Source organism: Thamnophis elegans, chromosome Z (genome assembly GCF_009769535.1).
Source record: "Thamnophis elegans isolate rThaEle1 chromosome Z, rThaEle1.pri, whole genome shotgun sequence".
In the NCBI taxonomy this organism is placed as follows: domain Eukaryota; kingdom Metazoa; phylum Chordata; class Lepidosauria; order Squamata; family Colubridae; genus Thamnophis; species Thamnophis elegans.
Window position 1 is genome coordinate 61,499,982 of NC_045558.1, and position 19,185 is coordinate 61,519,166.

General features: G+C 43.7%; 1 protein-coding gene across 6 annotated transcripts in view; it reads right to left on the reverse strand.

Moving 5' to 3' along the window:
• Positions 1–19,185, reverse strand: part of CLASP2 (cytoplasmic linker associated protein 2) — a 378,890-nt gene that overhangs the window by 182,539 nt on the left and 177,166 nt on the right. For all 6 annotated transcript variants that reach the window (XM_032238129.1, XM_032238126.1, XM_032238125.1 and 3 more), the window contains 3 exons: positions 15,021–15,100; positions 12,024–12,116; positions 11,767–11,912 (listed from right to left, as the gene is read on the reverse strand). In XM_032238129.1, the coding sequence (XP_032094020.1) occupies positions 11,767–11,912; positions 12,024–12,116; positions 15,021–15,100 (319 nt within the window). The remainder of the gene's footprint in view (positions 1–11,766; positions 11,913–12,023; positions 12,117–15,020; positions 15,101–19,185) is intronic.

A 19,185-nucleotide genomic window follows, 5' to 3' on the forward strand; every position in this document is an offset into this window, starting at 1 on the left:
TGGAAAATGATCATGTCACTTTTTTCAGTACTGTTGTAACTTTCAAAGATCACTAAATGAATACTTGTAAGTCAAGGACTACAGCCATTCATTCTAGATTCCTTGTCATAGTAGATACACATAGACCTATTTTAGAAATCCATGGCATGGTGATACTTTTCTTAAGAGAACTGAAAGATGCTATGTATGAGGTGGAAGATTGCCCTGGAAGATTGCTGGTAATTTCAGATGCAGCAATAGCAAGGTATTGTAAGAAATGGGTATTTGTCAAGAGAAGTGAAAATTGCTGTATTTAACAGCATTTTTCTGTGCATTTTATTAAAGTAGTAATATATAGGTAGTCCTAACTTACAATAATTCATTTAGTGACTGTTCAAACTTACATCCGCACTGGAAAAATGAGATGACAGTTTTTCACTTGTGACTATTGCAGCATCCTCATGATCATGTGATCAAAATTTAAGATTGCAGTGTCCCAAGGTCATGTGATCCTGTTTTGTGACCTTTTGCAAACAAAATCAATGGAGAAGCCATTGACTTAACAACTGTGGAAAAAAAGGTTGCAAAGTGGGGCAAAACTCACTTAACTATCTCACTTAGAAACAGAAATTTGCAGCTCAATTATAGTCGTAAGTCAAGGACTACCTGTATTAGAAAAATAAAAAGTTAAATGCATTGGGCACGAGTTACTTAAAAAGTGTGTAGAGAGAAACAACTAGGGATGGAGTCAAGAATGAATAGGGAGAAGGACGAAATATAAAAATGAATGGCAAATAGAGAATAGATGGTGATCAAACAGAAACACACACACACACACACAATGTATAAATCTAGATAAAGGGAAAAGAAAATTATGGTTACATGAAAATGATGTTAAATTAGAATATGAGCAGGGCCACGCAGGGCACCTCCACTGGTCTTTCCAGCCCCGCCCCGCTCAGGGACGGCACATACACAAGGTGTGAGTTTGGCATTTCATCTTTCTGACTTTTGCAAACTTTTGGCTGCATGCAACAAAAGCAGCAGAAATCTTTCTTTCTCTCCCCCAAACTCCGCCACAAATGAGTATTTGTGAGACTCGATGTGCCACCATAGCCTCTTGCAGCAGGACCCTGCAAGGCTTGTTGTAGCATTGCATATCTAAACGGCATCATCATCATGAGCTTCAACATACCGGTGCAGCTGGCGTTAGGTCATTCATGGCTGCGCCGGTACATCAAATCTTGTGGTGGTGCTGCTGTTCAGGCATGCAATGGCACAAAAAGATTTTCAGGGTTCTGCTCCAAGTGGCTATGGCGGTGGTGCAATGAGTCTCACAAAGACTCATTTCTGATGGAGTTTGGGGGAGAGAGAAAAGACCAGGGTCTCTGCTGTTTCTGCTTTTGGCTGCACGCAATGAAAGCAGCAGTCTTTCCTTCCGTTAGCAGCAGGAAGCCAGTTGTGCCAATATGAAGATCGCGACAGTTCTGCCATTCACGTGGGCATGGCACAACAAGTCTTGCAGTCTTCAAAGGGCTGCAGCAGTGCAACGAATCTCACAAACACTCATTTGTGGTGAAGTTTGGGGGAAGAGAAAGCAATAGCAATAGCAGTAGACTTATATACCGCTTCATAGGGCTTTCAGCCCTCTCTAAGCGGTTTACAGAGAGTCAGCATATTGCCCCCAACAATCCGGGTCCTCATTTTACCCACCTCGGAAGGATGGAAGGCTGAGTCAACCCTGAGCCGGTGAGATTTGAACCACTGAACTGCTGATCTAGCAGTAGCCTGCAGTGCTGCATTTAACCACTGCGCCACCTCGGCTCTTCTACTGCTTCTGCTGCTTCTGTTGTATGCAGCCAAAAATTTGCAAAAAGCAGGAAGGTAAAATGCCAAATTCAACCCATACTCACACCTTTGTGTGTGGGCCACCCCCAAGCGGGGTGAGGGTGGGGAGGTCATCAGAGGAGTCTGGTGGGGGGCCCCGTCTGCTTCAGCTTCACGCCAGGGCGGCAGGCACTAGAAGGGCATTGTCCTGAAGCCTATCTGCTGCTTGGTTTGGGGTGGATGGTGACTGGCAGGCCCAGGTGTGGTTGGAGGGCAGGCAGGAGGAGCGGAGAAGAGATATGGCACAGAGGAAACTCTTTAAAATAGCATTGCCTGCAATTTTTGTTACTCCCCTCTGCGTTCTCTCTCTCTCTCCCTCTCTCTCAAACAAACACACACACACACACATAGACAGACATTTAATTGCTTGAAAAGGATAGGATGGGCTTTCCTGCTATTGTAAGCATGCACTTCCCACAATCTTCCACAATTTCCTGTCCTTTTCTCAAGCAGCAGCAGGGTAGAGGCGGGGAAGGGAGCCAGTTATGACGGGCTGCATGGCTTTTTGCCTTATTGTAGCAGCAGTTTAAGCAACACCGGAGCTCCAGGCCTGGCGGAGCTCGAACTGTGGTCGCCGCTTGCTAAATAGCCACAAGGTAAGCTGCGGAACAGAGATGCCCTTAGCTGCAGAAATCCCAGTCCTTGCTCAATCAGCTGATCTGTGGGCCATAATTAAGGAGCCCAGCAACCATGAGGCGACTGCACTCACTGCCTCCTGCACCTCAAAAAATAAGACCTCCCCAAAAATAAGCCCAAGTGCTTATTTTCAAGTTTAAAAGAAAATAAGACCTGGTCTTATTTTTGGGGAAACACAGCAAGTTTCTGTAAAACTTTAGGACTGTATATAGCAACCCTGATCTACTTACTATGGGCCTTCTTAATGTTGGTCTCCTTTTGGAATGCCCTTAAGGAAGGCTTGCTTATTTATTATTTTTGGGTATCACGAATATCTATTTTGGTATCCTAATTCTTTTACTATATTATTATATTACTATTTTATGTTAGTTAGATTTTTCCCACAATCCATTCCTGTTTATCACATTGATTTTAGTTGTGCACTTTAGTCATTAACTTAATGATTAAATTGTAATTGTAATTTAAAAAAACTACCATGCAATGAAAATACACTTCCACAAAGGATTTTTGGATCTGGTAAATAAATTTCTGTAGACATAGTTATTTCCATACAATTTGACCCACCTGGTTTAAATATAATTAACACTTGAGACAGATGCCATTTACTTTAAATCATTTTTTAAAGTTGCAATAAAGTTGGAATTTAATCTAGAATAGCAGACTATGATAGTTTTTATATACAGGTAGTCCTCGAGTTACAATTTTAATGGAATCTGCCCATTCCATTCGTAACTCAAGGATTCGTGGGAGTGAATCTTGTACCTTGAACGAGATCACTCCCTGCTTTCGCACATGCATTCGCTAATTGAATGTGCAGTTTGTTAAGTGGACATGAAGTATCTCAGGGTGGGGAAGGCCATGGGGGGCCTAGTGATGAAAGAGGCCACCTACTTCAGACCACCCAAGGCCTCCCCCGACTCACACATACCTCATTCTCCCTCCCCTGGGGTTCCCACAATTGCTTCCACCATCCTCCTGTGCCGCATGATTTACCTTATAAAGATCTGGCTCCACTCAAGCCTGTTTCTTTGCCTGCTTCCTCCTTTCTTGTCAGCAAAGGGTTTGACAAGGCTCTGGCGATGAAAAAGGAGGCCCAAAGAGCAGTGTGCAGTCTTTCTCACCAGCAATCTGCTTAACGAGGCTTCTGGGGATGAAAAAGGGCTTCTGCTTTCCAGACCTCCTTTAGCATTGCTGGAGGCCTCGTCAAACAGATCACCTGTGGGAGAGGAGGCCTGGAAGACTGCGCACAGCCCTCCGAGCCTCCTTTTTCATCACCAGAGGCCTCATCAAGTGGATCGCTGGTGAGAAAGGAGGTCTGGAAGATTGCGTGTGGCCCTCTGGGCCTCCATTCTTGTCGGCAAGGGGATTGAAGATTGCGTCCCTTTAGGCTTTTGCATATCTTAAGCAACTCTAATCAATGAGAGGTGGAAAGTAACAAAGGGAAAAAAATCAAGAAAAAGCACTATTTTTTCTGCTCAGAAACTCATTGTCTGGATTTAAAACTGGATTTAAAAATATCAAGCTGTATTGCTGGGAATCATCAAGTTGAAACAATATAGAGCCATTTGCGGGAGGAAAGAACAAAGATAGCAAAGCGATTAAGATGGCTCCCTCTTCTCTCCCTCTTCATTTTAGCTGAATTGGAATAGAAGCCAGATCAGAATTCCGAAATAAGAAGAAACTATGGAACTGAAATTATAATTAACTGTACAACTAACAGTAATCTTGGAACTGGACATTATGGAAAGGTAGGAATTTGAAGAATTGCGTGAAATTATAAAAAATATGCATAAATCATTAAAGCTAAGTTTAAATAGAATCTTGAAGTTAGAAACTGGGGAGAGGCAGGAAATGAGGGAAGAAGAGGGGGAGGGTAATGAAATGGTAGAAATGAGGGAAAATAAAAAGCAGACAAAATATTTCACTGGGTTTGACAGTGGCATAGGGAAAATTGAAAAGGGAGGATATGTCCCAACAAAGAAACGGGAAGAGACAGGAATAGAGAACAAAGAGAAAAAATAAAGGAGTGATAAGAGAAAAGAGAATGAGAAGACAGAGAGTCAGAGGATATGCCAAAAGATGTAGCAGCGGGTGGAGAAAAAAAGAAAATATACCAGGTAGAAAGAACAAGCAATCTAGAATTTGGGATAAAAAACTTACTAGAAAGAAATCAGACATTTAGAAATTGTTATGTGGAGAATATAAAGTGGAGATATGTGACTTACTCTTTTACATGATAATTAAACTGAGTTGCTAATTGATTGAATATGATAATGGAAAGATAATTAAATATAGGTTAAAATACATGAAATATGGACACATACAATTTTTAAGAACTTGAACAAAAGTGAGGTGTTATTTTACATAGCAGTTATTTTACATAGCAAACCAACAGAATTGTAATGAGCATTGAACAGCAAGGATTGCTCTTTAAAGACGATTAAATGTAAGCTGTTAAGATATGGAAAAATGAAGGGGGAACATGAAGTATACTTATAATGGAAAATTATTGAGATTATAAAGACAGAACTAAAAATTGGGAGTGTGTAATGATGTATAACTGTACAATAGTATGATGAGAATAGCTGGGAATTGTAACCAGATCCACATTTTGGCCAAAAATAAGTTTTTTTTGAGGGGGAGTGTTAAAATATAATTGCTATATATGTATACTTTTTATTTTTAAAAAGAGGAAAGAGGATATATGTTAAAATTAAAGAGGTTTATTGAAATAATAAATACCATCAACATAAAATGGAACCTGCTCAGAGGCTGAAATACACCAAGGAAAGGAGATGAAGAGTGTGGAAGAGAGAAGAGAGGTAAAGGGAAGAAGAAAGGGTTAGGAGAGAGGGTGGGGGGAAGAGGAGGAGAGAAAGAAGGAGTGGAAAGGGGAGAGAGGAGAAGGAGAGAGGAAGGGGAAGTAGAGAAGAGATGATAGAGGGAAGAAAGGAGATAGGAAGGAGGAGGAGAGAGGGAGAAGGAAATAACGGATAGGATATAAATATGGTGTATGGAGAGCAGAAGAGCCAATAATCATTTTTGGGGGCTGATGTTAAGATGAATTAATGTAAATAATTAATAATACAAAATAATGTTGGTTATGTAACAGTATACATGTGGTTATTACATGTGGTTATTTGTATGAAAATGAAAAAATAAAAACTTTATTTTAAAAAAAGAATTACAAGGAAAATGAGAAAATAAGCACTTTTTAATCCTGAGTGCAAGGACAAACATTTCTAGCCGGTATCTGCTAAATCTTATTATAAGTAGTCCTCAATTTATGACTGTAATTAAAACCAGAATTGTAGTTGCAAGTCATGGGAGTTAAGTGGGCTAACTTAACCAGCTGGGAGCGTCGCGATTGATGTGAGCGGCGCCTGAAAGATCATTATAGCCCAACTGCTGGGAGGGGGGTCCCTTCTTTGACTGCTACAATCATCGTGGCTACCTGAGAGCGCCGTGGCCGTCAGGAACGCTGAAGCCTTTCCATGTGAGCTGCTGAGAACTAAGCCTTCTGTGTGAGCTGCTGAGAACTAAGCCTTTCCGTGTGAGCTGCTGAGAACTGCTAGAACTATTGAGGCCACTTGCGAACGTTGTGGCCGTTTGATAACGCTATTGTTTCTGGATGCGGTGGAGTTTGTGGGCTTTATCATCTTGCGAACCTTGTTGGGCCACCTGTGGTGAGAGGCAGGCAGTGCCCCCCCCCCGACCACCGGGGCTGAAGACACCTGTTGGAACCTGGAAGAGCAGGCTGAAAACCGTCTGGCTGCCATGGAAGCGGCTATCGGTGACTGCTGGGGGGGGGCCGACACCCCCCCCCCCGGGATTGCCTAACGCCTCCTCTGCTGTTTGTGCTGCTGTAGGGTCAGGCTAGGGACAGGGTAGGGTTAGGTTAGACTTTAGGGTGGGTTAGTTTAAAATATAGTTAGGATAAGGTTAGGATTAGGGCGAGGGAGGGGGTGGGGTCGCTAGCCTGATGGCCTACCGATGGGCTGCTTCCACGGGTAGTGTCATGGTACAGCCAGGAGTGGGTTTTTCCCCCCCTTTTACCGTGGTGTTATCCCTGGCTTCCGGGTGTTCTTTGCCCCCAATGGGAGGGGGTGCTGCTGGCCGCCGTCTCCTGCGGCTGGCCCTACAACTTTCGCTGTTACTCTTTATTACCCGCAGCCCACTTGACTTTCAGGCCTGCCTGGTTTCACTCTGGACTATTGTGAACTACTATTCTATGCCCCACTATCCTTGGACTTTGGATATCTGTTCTTTGGGAGGCTTGGACACTATCCCCCGGCCTCCTTGGACTATACAATTGGCTGGACTGTGCAGGCTCATAATCATAATCTTAATTTTATATATTGGTAAATTTTTATTCAAGTTTTATATTTTATGTGTATGGGGAGTGCATGGTATGACTGTGACTGACTGAATGTCCCACTTTTATTATTATATTGCTGCTTCTGTTTTTAACTTGTATTGTGGGGGAGTGATTGGCTGTATGTATGGGTTTGTCTGGCGGGCTGGGAGTTTAGCCAGGACCTCCTGCACTGAGTGCTTTGGCAGAAGTGCTAGGGGGACCCGGGTCTGGTTCCGGCCCTTGGTTGTGTGTGTCGAAGGGCCTGCCGATGAATCCGGCAGCTGGGGGAGAGGGTGAAGGGACCACAGATGCGGGAGTGGGCCGGAACATAGGGGTCATAATGGGGAGGGGCAGATATGGCAGGAACTTCAGGGCAAGCCATTACCGGGGAAGGAGGGTTCCCTATATTAGAGGGATCCCCCCTTCCGGCCCTGCGAGTTCCACTCCAAGGCCAGATGGCACGAGTAGTCAGGACCCTGGTCTCAGATTGCTGTTGCTAAATGCCAGATCTGTGGTTCATAAAGCTCCCCTCGTCCAGGACCTAATTATAGACGAGGAGACAGATCTGGCATGTATTACTGAAACCTGGCTGGGCCCGGAGGGAGGAGTCCCCCTCACAGAAATGTGCCCAGAGGGTTTTCAGGTGCTTCATCAACCGCGATCTCAGAGAAGGGGCGGGGGAGTGACCATTGTTATCCGACAGTCTTTAGTTCCTTGTAGGATCCCTGCTCCAGAGCTTGTCGGGTGTGAGTCCTTGCTGGTGAAGATGGACCTTGTGGGTCAAGTGGGCTTGTTGTTGACATACCTGCCTCCCAACAGCGTGACAACAGCCCTCCCCTTGCTCCTCGAGTCAGTAGCCGAGCTAGCAGTTGAGTTCCCCAGACTTATGATACTGGGGGACTTCAACTTGCCTTCGCTCGGCGAACACTCTGATGGAGCACAGGAGTTCATGGCTTCCATGACAGCCATGGGCTTGACCCAAGTAATCCAGGGTCCGACTCACTCAGCGGGTCACACACTCGACCTCGTATTTCTCTCGGAGCAGTGGAGTTGTGATCTTGGTTTGAGGGGTAGTGAGATCTTGCCCCTGTCATGGTCAGACCACTTCCTACTGAGGCTTAACTTTTGGAGACCAATCCCCCGCTGTAGGGAGGAGGAACCGATTAGGTGGTTCCACCCCAGGCATCTTATGGATCCTCAGGGTTTCCAGACAGCGCTTGGCGTTATGCCTGATACTCTCGCCCACAGTCCGGTGGAGACCTTAGTTGCTACTTGGAACTCGGTAGCGTCTGAGGCTCTCCACCGGATTGCGCCTTTATGGCCGATCTGCGGCAGTGGATCCAGGAGGGCCCCTTGGTCCACCGAGGACCTCCGGGAGATGAAGCGCCAAAAGAGACGCCTAGAGCGCCGCTGGAGGGCCAGTAAATCCGAGTCAGACTGAGCACTTTTGAAAACCTGCATCGGAGCATATCTATCGGCAATACGGACAGCTAAGAACAATCACATTGCCGCTCTGATAGCGTCCGCTGAGTCACGCCCTGCCGCCTTGTTTAGGGTGACCCGCTCCCTCCTAAATACGAGGGTTGCGGATAACCCCTTACAAGGTAGAGCAGAGGAATATGTCCAGTTCCTCGCGGACAAAATTGCTCGGCTTCGGATGGACCTGGACTCCAATTGCGCAGAGCCAGCCGGGGTACCGGGGGAAGGTCTTGAACAACATCTCTGGACTGACTTTCAACCTGATGAAGTGGACAAGGCCATCGGAGCGGTGAGTACTGCCACTTGTGTACTGGACCCGTGTCCCTCCTGGCTGGTTGCGAACAGCAAGGAGGTGACGCGGAGCTGGATCCAGGCGATGGTGAGTGCTTCTCTTCGGGAGGGCTTCTTCCCACCGGCACTGAAGATAGCGGTGGTGAGACCCCTCCTGAAGAAGCCATCGTTGGACCCAGCTAGTTTGAACAACTACCGGCCAGTCTCCAACCTCCCTTTCATTGGGAAGGTTGTTGAGAAAGTGGTAGCCTCTCAACTCCGATGGTCCTTGGAGGAAGCCGATTATCTGGACGCCTTTCAGTCGGGATTCAGGCCTGGCTACAGCACGGAAACCGCTTTGGTCGCACTGACCGATGATCTCTGGAGAGCCAGGGATGGAGGTCATTCCTCCATCCTAGTGCTCCTTGACCTCTCAGCGGCCTTCGATACCATCGGCCATGGTATCCTTCTGCGACGGTTACGAGAGGTGGGAATGGGTGGCACCATTCTTCGGTGGTTCTCCTCCTACCTCTCGGACAGGTCGCAGTCGGTGTTAGTTGGGGGAGAGAGGTCGACCCCTAGGCCCCTGAAATATGGGGTTCCTCAGGGGTCGGTCCTATCCCCCCTTCTGTTCAATATCTACATGAAGCCACTGGGTGAGATCATTCGACGGCACGGGATAAAATACCATCAATATGCGGACGATACTCAGTTGTATCTGTCCGCCCCGTGCCAACTCAGTGCCTGGAGGCTGTCAGGGTCTGGATGGGAGTTAACAAGCTTGTACTCAATCCAGACAAGACTGAGTGGCTGTTGTGTTTCCCTCCCAAGAATTTGGCCAGTATTCCATCACTCAGGCTGGGGGGTGAAAATTTACGCCCCTCAGACAGGGCGCGCAACTTGGGAGTCCTCCTGGACCCACAGCTGACCTTAGAACATCACCTGTCGGCTGTGACCAGGGGGGCATTTGCCCAGGTTCGCCTGGTGCACCAGTTGCGCCCCTACCTGCGTAGGGGTACGTCCAGATCGCAGAACTCGTCCAGAACGCAGCCACGCGAGCGATTGTGGGTGCACCTTGGTACACCCACGTTACACCTATCCTCCGCGATCTGCACTGGTTACCGATCAGTCTCCGGATACGCTTCAAGGTGCTAGTCGTAACTTATAAAGCCCTTCATGGTATTGGATCTGGGTACTTGAGAGACCGCCTGCTGCCAATTACCTCCCACAGACCCATTAGATCTCACAGGGTTGGCCTCCTCCGGGTGCCATCTACCAGCCAATGCCATCTGGCTATTACCCGGGGGAGGGCCTTCTCTGTGGCAGCTCCGGCCCTCTGGAATGAACTCCCCGCAGGGATTCGGACCCTCACCTCTCTCCAGGCCTTCCGAAAAGCCATCAAAACCTGGCTTTGCCGACAGGCCTGGGGGTGATGAGTTCCCTCCCCTCTCGACATGTATGGTTGTGCGACTGTTGTTTACTTTTATTATTTGTATTTTGTTTTTTATGTTCCCCCTTTTTCCCCCTTGAATTGTTCGCCGACCTGAGTCCTCCCGGAGAAGGGCGGCATACAAATAATAAAATTCTATTCTATTCTATTCTACCTGAACCGGGAGGCACTTGCAACAGTGACTCACGCCCTCGTGACCTCAAGACTGGACTACTGCAATGCGCTCTACATGGGGCAGCCTTTGAAGAGTATTCGGAGACTACAACTTGTCCAGAATGCAGCCGCGCGAGCGATTGTGGGTGCACCTCGGTACACCCACGTTACACCTATCCTCCGCGAGCTGCACTGGCTACCAATCGGTCTCCGGATACGCTTCAAAGTGCTAGTCATAACTTATAAAGCCCTTCATGGTATTGGACCTGGGTACTTGAGAGACCGCCTGCTGCCAATTACCTCCCATAGACCCGTTAGATCGCACAGGGTCGGCCTCCTCCGGGTTCCGTCTACCAGCCAATGCCATCTGGCTACCACCCGGGGGAGGGCCTTCTCTGTAGCAGCTCCGGCCCTTTGGAATGAACTCCCCGCGGAGATTCGGACCCTCACCTCTCTCCAGGCCTTCCGGAAAGCCGTCAAAACCTGGTTGTGCCAGCAGGCCTGGGGTTGATGAGTTCCCCTCCCCTCTCGACTTGTATGGTTGTATGACTCTTGTGTATTTTAATTACGTGTATTGTGTTTGTATCCCCTTTTCCCCTTTTGAGTTGTTTGCCACTCTGAGTCCCTCCCGGAGAAGGGCAGCATACAAATAAACTAAATCTTAATCTTAACTTTGAGCTGTGTTAGAAAACAGATGGTTTATGCAAGTATTTTGTTAATTATATTATTTATACAGGTAGTTCTCGACTTATCACCACAATACTCAATCAGTGAGAGTAATTGTTATTAAGTGAGATATCATGTGATGACATCGCTTAAAAATTGAAATCCTGGCACTCCTGATTGTGGTTATGAGATCACAGGGATTGGTTAAGTAGATGAAGTCCTAGGTGCCTCAGGTGGATGGGGAAGTCTCTGAGAGTAGTGGTACAGGCTGCATGCAAATGTCTCTCTGTTTAGTAGCTGAAAATCTCCCCTGCCAAAATCCAAACAGGATTTTCAACCCAAGTGGGAAGACACACACAGCTTGCACCTACCTGGCAAGGTCTTCCCTACTCTGAGGCAGCCCATGATTCTTTCCTTATCGCACTACTTGTCCACTGAAAATCCAAGCAAGATTTTCAGCCTGAGCTTGCACATGGCCTGAACCAGGCTTCCCCCATTTTCCTGAAGCATGAGATACTTCTTTGCTCAGGGACCAAAAATCCTGCATGGATTTGACTTTCAGGGAGCCGAAGAGAACATTGCCAAGTGGTGATCCCATGATTGATGGAAAACAGTTATAAGTGTGAACAGGGTGCCAAGCACCCAGATCACAATTATGTCCCTACAATTTGGTAGTGGTATGTTTTGCAATGGTCAGAAGTGCTTTATAGGGCTTTGGAATCCTGTTGTTAATTCAAAGCATTATTAAGCTTTGTCATAGTCATAAATAAAGGACTACCTGTATAGAAATAAAAAAAAAAAACCAAGGCATATCTGGTATATTTCCAACAGGACTCTCAATATTCAGTTACATTCAGCAAGACACTTTGTTTTCTTGATCTATACTTACGCTACTGTGATGCATGCTTCTCTAACCACCTGTGATCTGAGATCTTTAGCAGATAATTTAAATGCTCCATCCAACAGTCGTAAATGCTGGAAAAAGCCATCATATTGCGCAGCTCCAGCAACAAGTAATGACCTGACCTTCTTAAGCTGGAGTAGTGAAAGAGCAAATAAGAATATTAACTTTTCTAAATGCAAATACGCTATCATGAATTATATAATCACATTTTAAAATAAGTAAAAATTTAAAAATAGATATACCGCATTAGTGCGCTGATCCCAATCATGTTTATCATCTGACAAGATTTCCCTGATTTTATTTAGTGTTTCTTCAAGTTCACGACTAGAATAAATCTGAAAAGGAAACTTCGTCAAATCCATATTTTGTCCCATAAATAATAGAAAACAATTAAGCAGCTAGGTAAGACTGTCTTCTATAGCTGGTGCGGCAGTTGTGACTTTTATTTTGCATGATGACTTGTTAGTTGGCCAATGTGACATTCTTATATTTTCATGAAATCTCTTAGTATGAAGAACAGGACAATGATTAGCAAAGCTTAATTATTTGCTAATAGTTTTGATAATCCTTTCTTAGCTATGAATCAATTAATGTAAAATCCAATGTCGTAACTAAGAGAAAGCAATTGGAAATGAATCTGGTTTTTTGGTACAGCACAGGGATTTTAAGAAAAATAGATGGATATTGATAGGAAAATATAGCTAGGTGATTCATATTTTTTATAATGTAGAACTAAATCATAAGGAAACAGTGTAAATGTTGAACAAGATTATATCATTTTTCAACAATAAACATATAAATGAAATGATGGAAAGATAGTAATTCTGTTTCAAGAAAATTGGAAGTAGCACATAAAAATGTGAAATGCACAAAATATTCTGGGATACAGAATTACTTAACATAAAAAGTCAACAATCACAATTACCATAAAAATGTTGACTTTGTAACTTTTTATATTAGTATAAAAGCCAACTTGATTATCTTGCAGCAGCCAAGAGAGGGCAACCTAATACCACAAGAGCATATATTAACATACGAAAATAAATTCTTAAGTAATTTTTAAATTATTACATACTATAAAAATGTGATTTTTGGAAAGTTATTTAAACATTATATAATCATTTTTGTGTTTACCATGTAATAGATAAAATAAACCTGTTGTTTTGAAACTATAATACAGAAATTATATTACTGTCTCAATTTCTCTAAATTATATAATAATCATTAAATTTTGGTGTAAGGAAAAAGACCTGGAAGCTCAAACCTAGGAAAAAAATCTATGGCCTAATACATTCCAGAGGAAATTTGAGTACTAATATGAACAGTTCATCATCCAGTGTTGATGAATTGGATGAATCCCTACCCTCCCATCCTAAAAAGGGGGCTTCTGAATGTGCAGTCTCTGAGACACACTGCTCAGTTATGAAGGAACAAAGACTTCTCTCAACCTTGTAAATTACTTGTTACTGAGCCACAATGAGGATATACTTCTAATCTTATGCATTTAACTAGATTTTCAGAGCTGAAGTGAAGCCTTTTCTCTATTGTTCTTCCTCACCTACTAGATCGCTGGAAATATTTGGAGCTTCTCTATACTGACTGCACTGTATAGCCAGAATTAGTCCAAAGTTTTTAGCCCTATTTAAGTGTCTCTGGCCTGGAAATGGCATTTCTTCTTGTGCCAATTTCACTGCTAGTTTTAAATCTCAAAATCTGATGAGCTTTAAGTTCTGATTTTAGACAAGTGTTATTCTGTTTCTCATAAATGACAGGGAGTCATTATTTCTGCTTGGCTTTTGAGTCAAAGTATACTTTTTTGGACACTTGTCCCTTCTCCATGAGGTCAGACAAGTGAGTATTCCTAGTCCCACTTTTAAATTTAAAGTAAAAAAAAGTCACACCCCTGACTCCAGTTTTAAATTTTAAATTCAAAAGAATGGTAGAAAATGTTTGGGGCTTAGTCCTGTTCTGCAGAAGTGTTTCAAGCTTTTCAGCAACAAAGCAAATAAAACAATCTTTACTTCTTTCTCAGACTAAGAAATTGTGAAAGGTGCAAGAATAGTCTATCAACTTTGTAGCTCAACATTTTTGGAGAGTGAAAACTTCAAATACTTATGTAAAAATACAAACATAATATGCTTCACTTCCCTTTATACAGTTAATCCTTGACTTATGAGAATTGAGCCCAAAATTTCTGTTGCTAAGCAAGGCATTTATTAAATGAATTTTCCCCATTTTACAACCTTTCTTGCAACAGTTGTTCAGTGAATCACTGCAGTCAAGTTAGCAACACAGCTGTTATGTGAATCTGGCTTTCTTCATTGACTTTGCTTGTCAGATGATCACAAAAGGTGATCACATGAACCTAGGAAACTGCAACAAAATATGAATCAATTGAAAAGTCTCTGAATTTTGATTACGTGACCATGGCTACACTGCAATGGTCATAAGTATGAAAAATGGTTGTAAATCACTTTTTTCAGTACTGTTGTAACTTCAAATGGTCACTAAATGAACTATTGTAAGACAAGGACCATCAAAGCAGTTTTTTTTTTTAAGGAATATTATGGTAATGAAAATAATAGAGTGAGAACTGTTTGTAACAACCCTATGACGTATATTGTGAGTTTGTTTTATTTCTGGGTCTTAAACTTCATGGTTCAAATGTTTCTTTTGGCAATGAACTGCAAATTTGGATATAACTGGGATGCAGGATTCAGAAAGATTAAAACAGTAAACCCTACAATGAATGATTGTTTATATTCTCCCAGGACTTGCACTAAAATAAATGATAGTATTGAATAAATTTGTAGTATAACTCACTTTTTTGTGCTGTAGATACTTTGTGTGATAAATACACTTTATTGATATTGTATTTATGGTATACAATGTTTGTTTATGGTATAGAATATTTGTTCTGGTGCTAAGCCCATACCGTCGAAAACAGTCACCAGATTTGGTATGCTTAATAGCTTAATATGTCATTGTATCCTGAATGAATGTACTGTGGTTAAGGAAACTGCGATTTAGCTATGGCCACTATAAATTCTCCAAATGGTTGCAAACAGAATCAGCTTTTGGTGATACCACAATTATGGAGTCATACAGGAGCCATGGTGGTTAATATACAGTATTGTAGGCTAATTCTGTTCAGAGCCTAGAGTTTGAACCTGACTGGTTCAAAGTTGACTCAGCCTTCCATCCTTCCGAGGTTGGTAAAATACTGTACAGCATCTTACCTGTACAGTAGGAACATCTGTAAATGCCTTTATGAAATCATCTTCATCAACAGCACCAGCTCCTCCTTCCTTGGTAGTGCCTGGAAGCAATAAAAGTTATCATAGCCAAGATTTTAAATGAGGTTCAACAAAAAAAGGATTCACACCAATCAAGTTATCCTAGTTACAGGGCAGTTTTTTAGCAATTAGAAGAATAACTTGAGTTTTTAATGAAAATCATCTTTCACAAGATAGTATGTTTTTGCACCCAGAAAAATGGAATATTGGGTCCATACATCATTTTAGTAATTTGCATAATTACTGCTACCAATTCCACTAATATCACCTATGAAATGTTTATGCTTAAATGTGAATGAAGCAACACAAAGGAAAGCATCCATAGCTATAAGGAATAAAATAGATAACATAGGATCAGAGCCATCACAAAATGAACACAACGTTTTTAATAAAATGAAAAATATCTAGAAATATTGTATAAAGGTCAAATAAATTTCAATCATTCACAAGAGGTCAACTTATTGAATACAATAATGTAATTAGTGTGAAACTGAAAAACAAATATTTTTTCATAGGCCAAAATAATACAGGTAGTCCTTGACTTACAATCACACTTGAATCAAATCCCAAATTTCTGTTGCTATATAAGACAGCTGTTAAATGAATTTTGCCTCATTTTACAACCATTCTTGCCACAGCTTTACTTGAACAGCTGTGGTTGTTAAATTAATAACATGGTTATTAAGTGAATCTGGTATTCCCATTGACTTCCCTTGTCAGAAATTATAAAAGATAAATAACCTGATCCTGGCACACTGCAACCATTATAAATAGATGACAGCTGCCAGGCATCTGAATTTCGATCATGTGATCATAGAGATGCAGCAATGGTCCTAAGTGTGAAGAACAGTCATTTTTTTCAGTGTTGTTAAAACTCTGAATGCTCATTAAATGAATGGTTGTAAGTTGAGAACTAACAATAAGCAAACTAACAGCAATAAGTATAAAAAGCTTGGTTAAATAATCACATCATAGTTATCCCAAAGCTGCTTTTCCAAGAGGCAACTGGACTTCGTTTTTCGCTGAAGACATTTCGCTTCTCATCCAAGAAGCTTCTTCAGCTCTGACTGGATGGTGGGGAATGGAAGGATTTATATTCCTTGCAGACAGCTGGTCATTTGAATTCTTTTTAGAGCACAGGTTTCAAATTCAATTGCATCACATGATGTATCGTGACATTTTTTGCCTTCGCGGAGCCGGGATGGATGTGGCCTGTATGTGACGCATCTGGCCTAAGGGCTGCCAGTTTGACACTTCTATTTAAGAGAGTCATTGAGGCCACTTGAAGGTTTATCTATTTCCTCAGGGTCATCTGATTAGTGGAAATGGGTGTGGAGCCTTCTTGAAACAACTGTGGACTGTATATTAGATAGATGATGTCATATCCCTCCCCTTCTGTTAAGAAGGCCGTTTAATTTGGAAATTTTTGTCAAAAATTGGCCTTTTTGACACCTCTTTCAAACTAGTGGACTCTGCAGTCTTCCAAAGAGTGGCATTTGTCTTTTAAATGCAGATGGATTGCTGGATGTTGTCCTGATGGATTTGTTCTTCTATGATGTGTCATGCGTGTCAAGCAGTGACATGCAGTCAGGGGAGGCAGGGGAGGCAGAGCCTCACCACTGTCATCATGAAAAGAAAAAAAAATGTAAAAGGAAAAAGGCTGAGCTAGTTGCTGCCAGAGTCACAGTGGATGACTCTGCTTAGTGCTTAACTGTTTTAACTGTTTCCTTTTACATTTTCATGATGGCAGGCAAGAGGAGAGTTGAAATCCTCTGTGAAACAGCTGGAAAAGGTATGTGGGTCGGAGGGAGGGGGAGGAATTCAAAATTAATCCTCCTGGTGCAACTTTGTGTGTGTGTGTGTGTGTGTTTCTTCACTCAAACAAACTCTCTCTCAATTTGAGAGTTTGTTTCAGTGAAGAGAGGGAAGGGGGTAGGAGAGGCAGGGAGGGCAGCCCGCCAGCTTTCTTTCTCTGTGTCTGTGGCAGCCCGCCAGCAGAGACGGGTCTTTTGCAGTCAGGGGAGGCAGGGAAGGCAGAGCCTCACGACTGTCATCATGAAAAGAAAAAAAAATGTAAAAGGAAAAAGGCTGAGCTAGTTGCTGCCAGAGTCACAGTGGATGACTCTGCTTAGTGCTTAATTGTTTAAAAAAGCCTCTAAAGAAGTGCCCTCTACAGGAGGAGGCAGGAGAACCACGTGCCTCATCTAGTCTGACTTTATGATCACTCGAGCAGAGTTAAGCAAGGGTTAAAAGCCGAAAAATTCCTTATGTAGATGAAGCACATGGTTCTCCTGCTTCCTCCTGTAGAACACATTTTTAAGAGGCTTTTTTAAACAGTTATGCAGAGTCAACCATGGGGACTCTGGCAGCAACTAGCCCAGCCTGACCTCAGCAGCTCTTGCCTTTTTCCTTTTACATTTTCATGATGGCAGGCAAGAGGAGAGTTGAAATCCTCTGTGAAACAGCTGGAAAAGGTATGTGGGTCGGAGGGAGGGGGAGGAATTCAAAATTAATCCTCCTGGTGCAACTTTGTGTGTGTGTGTGTGTGTGTTTCTTCACTCAAACAAACTCTCTCTCAATTTGAGAGAGTTTGTTTCAGTGAAGAGAGGGAAGGGGGTAGGAGAGGCAGGGAGGGCAGCCCGCCAGTTTTCTTTCTCTGTCTTTGGCCCGCCTCTACTGGCGGGCTGCCATTTTCTTTTGCCTGGATGCCGCTTTCTTTTGCCTGGCTGCCGCTTTCTTTTGCCCGCCTCTGTGTCTGCGGCAGCCGCGGACACAGAGGGGGGCAAAAGAAAGTGGCAGCCGGGCAAAAGAAAGTGGCAGCTGGGCAAAAGAAAGCAGCAGCCCGCCAGGTCTCCTGCCTGACCCGGCGGGCTGCCGCTTTCTTTCTTTCACCCACCTGAGCTCTGACAGGCAGGTGAAAGAAAGAAAGCACTTTAGACAGTGGGGTGTTGGGGTAGAGGAGAGAATGCTCAGGCATTCTCTCCTTTCCCCCAACATCCCACTATCTAAAGTATTTTCTTTCTTTCGCTCCCCGTCAGAGCTCAGGCGGGTGAAAGAAAGTGCTTTAGACAGTGGGGTGTTGGGGGAGAGGATTGCCTCACCAGCCATAAACCTCCCCGCATGTCACTGGTGTCAAAGTTGAACCATTTTTGAAATGCCTTTTTGCTATTCAAACTTGCCAAAGAACTGGAAGGAGATAAAGGCAGAAAGAATAAAGACACGCCAGAGACAGGCCATGAGAGTCAAGAACCCACTAAGGCCACTGACGCAGGTGTCTGACAGAAAAATGAATAGTTCTCAAAACAAGATAATGATTCATAATTGGATAATATGACTAACCAAGGGTGAGAAGGTTTTGCTTTTAGGATTTCAAAATTCTTGAGACTGCCTACTTTTTGGGGGTTGCTAGTTGGAAGTTTGATATTAAACCAACACTCCTTTATCAACCTCAGCGCAGCCTACTCAGTCACCTTCAAGAGTGCTGGGAGGGGAGAAAAGAAGATGATGTCTGGTGCAGAGTAAAAAGCTGAGGCACAGCAAAGGCTGGAATGGTCCTTTCAAAAGAAGTGCCAGTGGGAACTCTAGTGGACTCTGGAACCCAAGTGGTCGTGACTCAATCCAAGAGGTGAGCAGAAAAAATGGAGCAGCCACCGGTGCAAGAAGGAGCTGCAGCCGGAGCCCCCCTTCTTGAACTGAAGAAACCAAGACAGGGCACAGTGGGAAAAGCTATAGAGCTGATCCTATTAGGGTGACTGTGACTCGGGGACCGAAGTGGAAGGCCAAGAGGGCCATGGAGTGGGAGGAACTGATGGACTGGAAATACCTGACGGTGTGCCATAGTACTTCAGTGTAACAACTGAGAAGTTCATTAGAATGGAGATGCGTGGAACGGGATCAAAGCACCATGGAATGCTGGGCTGGATGACTCAAGCAACTATAAGTCCCCAAAGGACAACCATACTCCCCAGGCGGCCCTGAGGCAACCTGAAGTAATTCAGGGTGCTGTGGGACAGGAAGAGGAAGTGATCCCACAGGCACTGGAAGAGCTACTGGGCTACATGCTGATCTGGGACAACCAAGAGCCCCCTCCCTTGACAGCGACATTTGA